This window comes from Anguilla rostrata, chromosome 9 (genome assembly GCF_018555375.3).
Source record: "Anguilla rostrata isolate EN2019 chromosome 9, ASM1855537v3, whole genome shotgun sequence".
Taxonomy (NCBI): domain Eukaryota; kingdom Metazoa; phylum Chordata; class Actinopteri; order Anguilliformes; family Anguillidae; genus Anguilla; species Anguilla rostrata.
In genome coordinates, this window is record NC_057941.1 from 51,399,441 (window position 1) to 51,410,102 (window position 10,662).

The following is a 10,662-nucleotide window of genomic DNA, read 5'->3' on the forward strand; positions in this document are numbered from 1 at the left end:
CTTATTCATTTTAAAATGTAAATTTGCTGCAACTTTTGGCTCTACGCTTGCCCTGTCCACGCTGCTACCTTGATTTTCTGCAACATAGCCAATATTCTGTTCCTGATTTCTTTAGTTGCCAGGGAATACACAATGGGGTTCAGACAGGACGGGATGCACGAGGCTAACGAATAGTTCAGCATTCTCACATCCGGATTGAGGCGGAATAAGAAAAATTCAATTATGAACACCGTTACAAGTGGAACATAGAAAATCGCCACTAGAACTAGATGTTCTGTGCACGTTGCAAGTGCTTTGTACCTGCTCTCCACAGTTTTCATTCTAAACACGGCTGCCAAAATACAACCGTATGAGACGCTGGTTAAACTAAGGGGCACGAACACAATGAGTAAACTCAGAGACGAGGCAGCGGCCCACTGCAAACGGTTATCATTGCAAGACAGCCTGTACACAGGGGTGTAGTCACAGAAGTAGCTCTGCACGTTGACCGCATTACAGAATGACAGCCTGGTCATGATTGTGACCGAGAACACAACAACACTCACACAAAATGACCAAACGGTGACTAAAATACTGATCATGACGGGGATTGTGTTGATAGAGCTCTGTCTCAGTGGGAAACATATCGCAATGAACCTGTCATAGGCAAGTACACTGAGAGAAAACGACTCTAATGAGACGAAACAGTAATAAAAAAACATCTGAATCAAACATGCGTTGTAGGAAATAAAGTTATCTTTTGCGAGAAACATCTTGATCATACTTGGAATAATAGTTGTACTCAGCACCAGGTCGACAATCGCGAGATTAGCCACCGCAATGTATTTTGGAGTGTGTAGGCGATGATCTATCAATATAATGGAAAGGATAAATGAGTTGAACAAAACCGTTACAATATAAACAACAGTGAGGAAAATGAAATATAAATGAGTAAACTTTAAAAACGTAAATCCGACGATATAAAATCCCGCTGGTCTCATGACGGAGTCGTTTGTGATCGAAGTGACAAGAATTCCCATTGCGCGTGTGCGGCCTTCAGGACCTCCGCGTGACTGCTTTTCCTTTGGGCCCTGATAGAGAAACAGATAAATGGCAATCAATGAAAACATACAACCACGTGACAATTCGGCTAATGTTCTGTACTCATTACCTCTAATTTACATAACATTTTATTATTTTGCTGACGCTCAGATCTATATTAATATATATAAATATTCTTTTTTTCATATAATATATTTATATAGTTGGATATTTCAGCAAGATTAGTGCTTTTCAATGATGTACATCACGCGAACATCTTTGGGTAGACAGTTTCTTGAATTGTTTCGAAAAAGACGACGCGTTCACAAGATTTCACGTAATTATTTCAGTAGGTTATATTAAGATATAAGCAAATACAGTTAATGTGTGACCAAGAACACAAAAGAAAAGTAAGAGCAAAATGCGTAAGCAGTTATTCACTTGTTTTTTTATGTATCTTTCGTTTTACCACTCCACCCGCCTAATGTATTGCGTTATCGTTGTCGAAAGTGAGCGTGTGGAAACATTCCCCAGCCCTCGTGCTGAATGATTTGCGAAAGAAACGGAAAGATTACGAGCGCAGAGTAGAATTAGCACAGCAGGAAAACGCAACTCACCAGTTCTCAGCATCGGTGACTGTCGAAACGCGTTTGTCTTAATGTGCTTCTCCCCTCGTGCTCCGGAATATATCTCCTGGTGTGTATGGGGTGCGTGTACTTGGGAATTCTTCAGGGCACATTAATGAGAATCCCTTGCCTGTTGAATTCGTATAATCCCTGGGCTACCCAAACAATGGTCATGGTGATGTAATGCCTTCCTGTAGTGGGTTTTCACTCCAACCCCAACAAAGCACACCTCATTCAACAGGTAGAAAATCTAATCGAGCTGCTAATTAGGTATGCCAAATTAAGGTGGAAATGAAAACATACAAAATACATACAGGTATTCCAAATTAAGGTGGAAATGAAAACCTAGGTCTCCAGTGATCTCTCTGTCTTTCTCAATAGCTAATGGTATCCAGCTAGCTAGTGAGAGATATAGATGGCAAGCAATAGCTTGCTCTCTAGTGGTATATACAACTCAGCATATTTTGGTGTCAATGTGACTGATTTTGATAGAATAAGCCAAGTACCTGCCACGGTGGTGGCCCAACTGAAATTATAACAGGCAGGCATGATGGCCTACTAGAAGCCAGCAAACCTTTGCAACTTGGCTACCTTTTTCCTGGTTCATTTTCTCTTTAACTTTCTGTGATCCACTTTTATGTTCATGAGGCATTTTGATTTGCTTTGCTGTAGCCAAGACTCCTTTTGAGTCTCACCCCCAAAACTAGCTAACCTTGCTGGGAGAAAAGAGCTTAGGTCAGCAATGACTTCCATGAATTTATCCTGGTTAATGCTCATCTGGTGCTGGCGTAATTGGTGATTAAAAACTTCTGGGCCAAAATCAGACACAAAAAACTAAAATAAGATCAAACAAATAAATGAGAAGACCAGAAAGTGGACTATCCCTTTCAATGCCATCTAGAGCTATTCTTAGAATTAAAAAAATAAAAATAAAAAAATACAATAAATCAATAGGACATCTTATCATTAAACATTTGCCTGCTGGGGCTGGAAACTAATCTGAACATACCTGTAGAAAAGCGAAGTTGTAATTTGAAAGTAGACCACAAGGAAGTTTTTTGGGGGCGACATAGCTCAGGAGGTAAGACCGATTGTCTGGCAGTCGGAGGGTTGCCGGTTCAAAACCCCGCCCTGGGCATGTCGAAGTGTCCTTGAGCAAGACACCTAACCCCCAACTGCTCTGGCGAATGAGAGGCATCAATTGTAAAGCGCTTTGGATAAAAGCGCTATATAAATGCAGTCCATTTACCATTTTATTTTATTTTATTTTTTTTGAATGTCATTATCTTTATTAGGCCATCAAGGTCTTTTGAGAGCAAGGTTTAACTAAAAATGACTTACTAGAGTATTATACGAGGATCACAAAACAACAAAAGAGAAATTTAACAAAATAATAATTAAGACAGTTGATAACACAACCTATAAACACTCAAATGTAAATATTGGTTCACCATGGGGTTGGAGGACTCCAGTTTGCACAGGACAAAGTACGGGGGTCTGACCCCCCAAAAATTGAGACCTGAACCCCCCTAGGAAGTGAGAACAAAAGGTTAGGGGGTGATTCTAAACAAAAGGTTAGGGAGTGGTTCTTTCAAAAAATATGTAATTCTAATGGTAAATTTTCAAATGTGTTTCCCCAGCTCTGTCAGAGGTAAAATTGTACAAAAAGTTTGAGCAGCCCTGCAGTGGGTCATACCATTTCTTCACAGGTGAGATTACCTGAGCTATCTTGACTCAGTCATTACATTAGCACATTATACAACCATCCATCAATTATCTATACCCACTTATGCTGGGTAGGTGCGGGTGGAGGGAAGGGGGGGGGGGGGGGGGGGTACTGGAGCCTATCCCAACGTGCATTGGGCAAGAGAGTGCTACCCACTGCACCACTGCTCCTCCCATGAGCTCATTATGTAAGAGTGATTATGCTTACAAGAAAATACAATTCAAATTTATTAAGTTGGACTTCACATAAACATGCCCTATTGACGCCAGTCACCAAGCCGTGAAATGAAATGGATGTTATTCATTTGAAAATGTAAATTCAACGCAATGTTTGGCTCTACGGCTGCCCTACCCTGGCTGTTATCTTGGCTTTCCGGAGCATAGCCAGCACTCTGCTCCTGATATCTTTGGTTGCCAGGGAATACACAATGGAGTTCAGACAGGGCGCCGTGCACGCGGCCAACGACAAGTTCAGAATCCGGACATCCGGATCGAGTTTGAAGAAGAAATGTTCGATGATGTACACCAGTATGAACGGCGCGTAGAAAATCGCAACGAGAACGAAATGTTCCGTGCAAGTTAACAGTGTTTTGCACCTGCTGTTTACATTTTTCATTCTGAACACGGCTGTCAAAATGCAGATGTATGACATGATGATTAAACTAAGGGGCACAAACACAATAAGTAAACTCAGAGAAGAGGCGGTAGCCCACTGCAATCGGTTATCATTGCAAGCTAGTCTGTACATGGGAGTGTAGTCACAGAAGTAGCTCTGCAAGTTGACCGAATTACAGAAAGACAGCCTGGTCATGATTATGACCGCGAACACAATAACACTTGTACAAAATGACCAAACCGTGACTAAAATACTGATCATGACGGGGATTGTGTTGATAGAGCTCTGTCTCAGTGGGAAACATATCGCAATTAACCTGTCATAGGCAAGTACACTGAGGGAAAACGACTCTAATGAGACAAAACAGTAATAGAAAAACATCTGAGTCAAACATGCGTTGTAGGAAATAAAGTTATCTTTCGCGAGAAACATCTTGATCATATTAGGAATAAGGGTTGTACTGAGCACCATGTCAACGATCGCCAGATTAGCCACCGCAACGTACTTCGGGGTGTGTAAGCGGTGATCTATCCATATGATGGAAAGCATAACAGAGTTGGACAAAACTGTTACAATATAAACGACGGTGAGGAAAATGAAGTATAAATTAGTAAACTTAAAAAACGTAAATCCAACTATGTAAAATCCTGCTGGTCTAATGATGGAGTCGTTTGTGATCGAAGTGACAAGAATTCCCATTGCGCATGTGCGGCCTTCAGGATCTCCGCGTGACTGCTTTTCCTCTGGGCGCTGAGAGAGAAACAGATGAATGGCAATCAATGAAAACGCACAACCACGTGACAATTCAGACTAATGTCACCCATTACCTCTTATTTACTACATTTACATTTTAATATTTAGCTGATATTCAAATTGTCAATGACGTAGGCTACATCACCGATTCCTAAACTCGGTCCTGCCCATCTTCTTTTTTTTTTTTTTTTTTTTTAGTATTTACTCCATCCACGGAGTTAAATGTTACCTTTCACTCCTAGCACTTTCGGTCAGATTGCTAGTGAATGGTATGTCCCAGAAACGCCATTGTGGAGTGTAATCATAGACGAGGGACGTAGGTTGTTTCTCTTAAAATGATTAATCTATCTCTTGTAATGTTTTCAGAATCGAGCCAAACACGAAAACCGTTAGTCATTTCCCCGCTCTCCCTTATATATTGCTAATTTCTGTATTTCATCACACATACATTACACAAAATATTTAAATAGATTGATTGATTAAATAGATTTTCCATATGGCATTGTAAAATATGTTGTATAGTCTACGGGCAATTACAGCAGTTTTACAGTATTAAAACAAATACATGTAGTTTTAATGCAGGAATGACCGCCTAAAAAAGAGGAACAAACGGTGATGGCGATGTCACGCAAGCGTCTTTGGGTCGACCGTCGCCTCTCCCGATATCGCTCTTGAATTACTTCCTAAATGACAGCGCCTTCAAAAGACCCATGCAATTCTTTCAAAAGGCTATATCCAGGCTTAATGCAGTTAATATGTAACCAAAAACACGAAGGAAAAGGAAGAGCACAATGCGTCAAGTGTCGTTCATTCGTTGTTCGTTTTATTTTTCCTCTGTTTTTACTACGCCCCCCAAATATATTTTTTTGAATATCTTCCTCTTTAGGTGAACACCAAGAAAACCGATCGCGATGTTATGAACACCTTTCTATTTCCGTTTAACGTCTACGTAAGCCTGCATTGTCCACTAGCTGTGTCTATTGCACATACACGTCGAAGTTAAATGCGCGGAAACGTTCACACGCAGCCCTGGCGTCTGTAAGAATTGCGGAAAAAACGAAACCGTTCAAGGCATAGGGCAGAAATTGCGCGGCAGGAAACCGCTACTCACCAGTTCTCCTCAGCATACGTCACTGTCGAAACCCGTTAGTCTTAATGTGCTTCTCCCGTCGCACTGCAGAATATATCGCCTGGTTTATATGTATGGAGTGTGCGCACATGGGAAATCTACTGGGACATCAGTTGCCTCCCCTGCTTTTTGAATTTGTAATTCCATTGGTACATAATAGGTATTGATGAGGTTACAGTTTACATTGCATTTTTTTTAATTTTTTATCAGAACCTCTTCTCCCGGAGGATGTACACACTCTGCGTTTTTTATGTACAGTACAGTGTATTTGTACAGCAATTCAGCTTAGGCAACTTACCTTCTGCATGTTTATAACAACAATGTCCACCAGGGCATAAACATACAACTGTTGAAGTTACAAGCTCGGTTCCTTCACCATTGTGGTACACTAGCATTCAGTCATGCAACCATAAATGCCTAGGTGAGCAAGTGATTTTCAAAAGGGTCTAAATTTGAGCTCCTTGGCTTGGGAAACCAAAGCTGTTGACTACATTATGAAGCGTTTCAACCAGTTCTTCGCCGAAGAAAAATACAGAACACATGAACATATTTCAGATAAAAAGTAATATTAGAAAAATAGATCAATTCTGGACAGGGGGGTGCTTAAATTGTATAGTTTCCTCAGCATCCCGCCATGCGCACATGCTCCCGTGTACACACACATCCACATTAAAATGTCCAGAGTTAATTCCACTCTAACAGTGTTAATTGAACTCTTAACAGACTACATTTGGCCCCCGCTCTGAAATGTGGGACCAAATGTTACAGTATCTGTTGTGAGTCGAATTAACACTGTTTGAGTTAAATATACACTGGCCATTTTACTGTGTACAAACACATACGCAAAGTACTCTTCTTCAGCAATAAAAAGGCAACGCAAACAAGCAACACAGAAGGAGATAACTTCATGAAATCGTTTAAAGCACAATATCTCAACTTTAATAGGCATAGCACATCAGTTTTTTATTACTGTGCATGAATATGACATTAAAAATATATGCAGTTACTTTTGTGTATTTTATTTTTTTATTTTGATCTGTTTTATTTTTATCATTTAATTTTTCTAATTTTTATCTCACTGTCCTGTGCACTCCAAGACATCATTACATTTGCCTGAACGAAACATCTACAACACGTTAGTCAATATATCTCATGAAACACGTTTTGAAAAATAATCATATTTGCAGCGGGTCTCCAGTGTTCCCAATCACAACCAGGTGTATTTGAGCTAATTTAAGTTTGAATGAAAGACTGAGACTTTTATAGGTCATAAAATAACATCACAGTCCGCAATTCGCGTGTTTCCCCTCTCCCGTTATGTTAATTATAACAGAATGTCTATTTGTACCCGGGTGAGAATAGTCACACGGCAGTTATTCGGCTATTTACACCCGGCCCCCTCACCCCCCGCCCCCCGTTTCCACAAAGCCCAACAAGCTGTGGCTCTAGCCACTTACATGTTGTGTTAACAAGTTTGTAAGTCCCGGTTCTGAAGCACAACACGCTACGACTCGGGATCGGAGTTAATGTGAGTCCATGTGGCGGTCCCTGATGCCCGCTACTGGGTGGCAGAGACTGTCAGACTTGGTCCGGCCTTATGGAAAAACCCCCTCACCTTTGTCCTTTACGCGGTACAGCAGATCAGGACTCTGATGCTGTTTCTAAAATATACATAGAGTGCATACACACATACAGTATCTAATGTGTGCCCTGGTGCAAATAGCATTGTTGGCTATGGACACCTGGGTGCTTGTCTCTGCCATGCTATATACACCCGGGTGTAAATATCCACATTGGCTATATTCCACACCGGGTGCAAATAACATTGTTGGCTACTGACACCAGGGTGCTAATAGCATCTGCCTAATTATAATTGCTGGGCCTAAAACCTTTGCTGGTTTGTTTGTAGTCCTATTTAAAATGTGTCCTGGATTCCTTCTTGGTAAAAAAAAATTTTTTTTAAAAAGGGTGATTCACCTATTTTCATGGCCGTTATATTTCTTACAGGATGTTCATCTAATAATTTAATCTAACCACACAAATATTTATTTGATTCATTTTGTGACTAAACGATGAAATAAAAACACATTTGAGGCTTATATTTATGACTAAAAATCCATTAAATAATGTGTCACTTGAGGAAAACGATACATGTAACTATGCACTATTGCACTAGTCGTTCTCAATCTCGGTTCTGAGGACCCTTGTGTATGCTGGCTATTGCTATTGCCGATCTCTTGCTTAATTGCGGCAGTTGAACGCATGTGTTTTATTCGTTTCATAAATGGTTGAATTCTTCATTATCTGGCAACTGGTTGGCATGAGTGTTAAAGAGACTATTGATTTGCCTCAGTCTTTAATTTGATCAGTCAAAATACCGCCCTCTTTTTACGCAATTGTTTACAACATAACACAATGAGAATGTGGGACTTTTATTCTTTATGGTATGCATCACTATTTCTTACATAGCGTGGCTTCAGAGGATATATAATCTCTCAAAACATGAAAAGTGTCTTAAGAAACAATAACAATTTCTTAAAATTCTGGGATTGCAATTGTGGTTGAAACGAAAACCAGCATACACAGGGAGTGGGTTTGAAAACTACTGCACTGTTCCTTCAAATACAAAACAACAAATAACCAAAAAGTGACTGGTAGCCTACATCCAGTAGGCCTACGGTTCTTAAATAAAGAGCTCGCCTAATATCTCAATTGCTAGAAGAGTTTTTTTTTCAGATTTCTCAGGTACTTTTTAATTTGCTCCAATATCTCCTCGGTTTTTAGAGAGTAGATAATTGGGTTTAAAAGTGGTGGGATAGAACCGGACAAAGACGTGTTGAGAATTCTGGTGTCCGTATCAATGTTCACATTAGCCCAAGCCACGATGTAAGTAACGAAAAAAGGTACGAAAAATATAGCAACCAAAATTAAATGCGAAGAACACGTTTGAAACGCTTTCCATCTACCCTCCGACGATTTAATGTTCAAAATGGCGTACATAATAAACAGGTATGTCACAGCAATGAAGCCAAAAGGAACAAAGTACAAGGCTACCGTGGAAAGAGCGGCCATAAACCAGTTCTTAGAATAATCACCGCAAGCGATCTTAAAGACTGGGCCGTGATCACAGAAGAAGCTGTTGACAATCGTCGATTTACAGTACGCCAGAGGGGGAATAAAGGCAACCATCACCACGTCTATGATAAGCGGTATTGACCACGACACAGTAATAACCAGCATCATTTTACAGTTGGTATTTAAAACATTGCTTCGTAATGGGAAACAAATGGCGATGAGCCTGTCGTAGGCCAAAACGCAGAGAGCAAACGATTCCATCGATGAGAAATAATCGACGAAGAACATTTGTGCCAAGCAAGGGTCGTAATACACAAATTTTGAACCAAAGACATACATGTTGACAGCTTGAGGAATCAGAGCGGAGCTGTAACTAACGTCCACCACTGCCAGGCTGAACACGGCCATGTACTTTGGAGTGTGGAGGTTTTCTGTGAACCATATGACCAACATCAAGATTGCATTTGACACAAGTGTCAGGATGTAAATAACCGCCAGAAACATGAAGTAGTATTCCCCATGTTTTAGCGCGTAGAAACCTCTGATGTAGAATCCGACGGGGCGGGTGAAGTTGCTCAGGTCTTGTGTTGTTGTCTCCATTGACAGCCGTCTTGACTTCTGTTTTTGAAGTACATACAAGAAAATATTTAAAGAAGAAAACATACAAATGACAGTTGACGTCAAGTTCGTCTTTATCAAAAATACTCATTAAAATTTAATATATTCAAAACTACAAACTTAGCGGAACGTTCAACTCAACAGCAATTTCAAAATACTTTTGAGCGACACTTGGGTTATTAATAATATTATTTTGTTTGCGTTTGTTTCATGTCACATGTTTTGTAAGTCATTGAAAACAATCGATAAAAAAAAGTTTCTAAATAAAAAAATGTTGGCCAATAGGCCCCTTGCTTAAGAATGTCACTCAAAGTTTCACCAAAGTCTTTAGTTAAACTTAATGCAATCTTAAAGGGTAAATGCAAGTGTCCAAATGTGAAACATATTCCTTTCAAAAAACTCTATACATACTTGTAGGAAGGGTTGAAATGCAACGCCAGTGCACCGTGCACGGTCCAGGATGAACTCTGAAGAATGATCCGGACTACCCATATTTTTATAGCTGGTGCGGGACGTCAGGCAGGATGATAGTACATCTAACGTCCTCTAGGGGTTCACGTAGCCTATGTGATCAACTAGTTAACTTTCTCTGGTACACAAAAGCTGCGGCATAATTAGCCGCGTTTGCAGACCGCGTCTCCTGTGGTGCAATTAAATGGCCCTTTTCTTCCAAGAAATATAGGATAGCTCACATCTCTGAGTGCTGTGTTTAAGTCTGCGGTTTGGAGGACTGGTCTCATCTGACCATAAGGCCTGGTTCTTTTCGAAGTTGCAATGGCTGTTGGCCATACTTCTGCTGTCCATGGGCCTGAATGTCTCCCAGGATTCAAGTGGAAGCAGATAACCTCTGTGATATAAGAATCGAATAAAACTTTCACGTGTGAATCCGGATATCCTTAACTTTTACAGTTGTATACAAAAGCTCGTCCTTTGATTAGAAATGCTAATAAATAAATAAATAAATAAATAAATAAATAAACCCTGTGGCTTTTTTGCCCCTTTACAGAGGTGTATTAAAAGGGTAACTACTTTGGATGTGTATGCACAGCTATTGAAACACTGCATCTTCAAATAAAAGTCCCCAATGACTTGTCTGCATT

The 10,662-nt window shown here is 40.2% G+C and overlaps 3 protein-coding genes and 1 long non-coding RNA gene across 5 annotated transcripts in view; 1 reads left to right on the forward strand and 3 right to left on the reverse strand.

Moving 5' to 3' along the window:
* The window catches only part of LOC135264112 (uncharacterized), a 247,325-nt gene that overhangs the window by 197,639 nt on the left and 39,024 nt on the right, over positions 1-10,662 (forward strand). The gene's annotated exons all lie outside the window — the stretch shown is intronic.
* LOC135262533 (olfactory receptor 52B2-like) lies at positions 42-3,413 on the reverse strand. Its single transcript, XM_064349548.1, has 2 exons — positions 1,638-3,413; positions 42-1,070 (listed from the first exon to the last, which is right to left on the reverse strand). Exon 2 carries the CDS (start codon positions 1,017-1,019, stop codon positions 42-44), a length of 978 nt encoding a protein of 325 aa, XP_064205618.1. The 5' UTR covers positions 1,020-1,070; positions 1,638-3,413.
* Positions 3,536-4,859, reverse strand: LOC135262499 (putative gustatory receptor clone PTE03). The gene has a single exon (XM_064349517.1). It carries the CDS (start codon positions 4,684-4,686, stop codon positions 3,709-3,711), a length of 978 nt encoding a protein of 325 aa, XP_064205587.1. The 5' UTR covers positions 4,687-4,859; the 3' UTR covers positions 3,536-3,708.
* Positions 7,841-9,797, reverse strand: LOC135262500 (olfactory receptor 5H19-like). The gene has a single exon (XM_064349518.1). It carries the CDS (start codon positions 9,605-9,607, stop codon positions 8,585-8,587), a length of 1,023 nt encoding a protein of 340 aa, XP_064205588.1. The 5' UTR covers positions 9,608-9,797; the 3' UTR covers positions 7,841-8,584.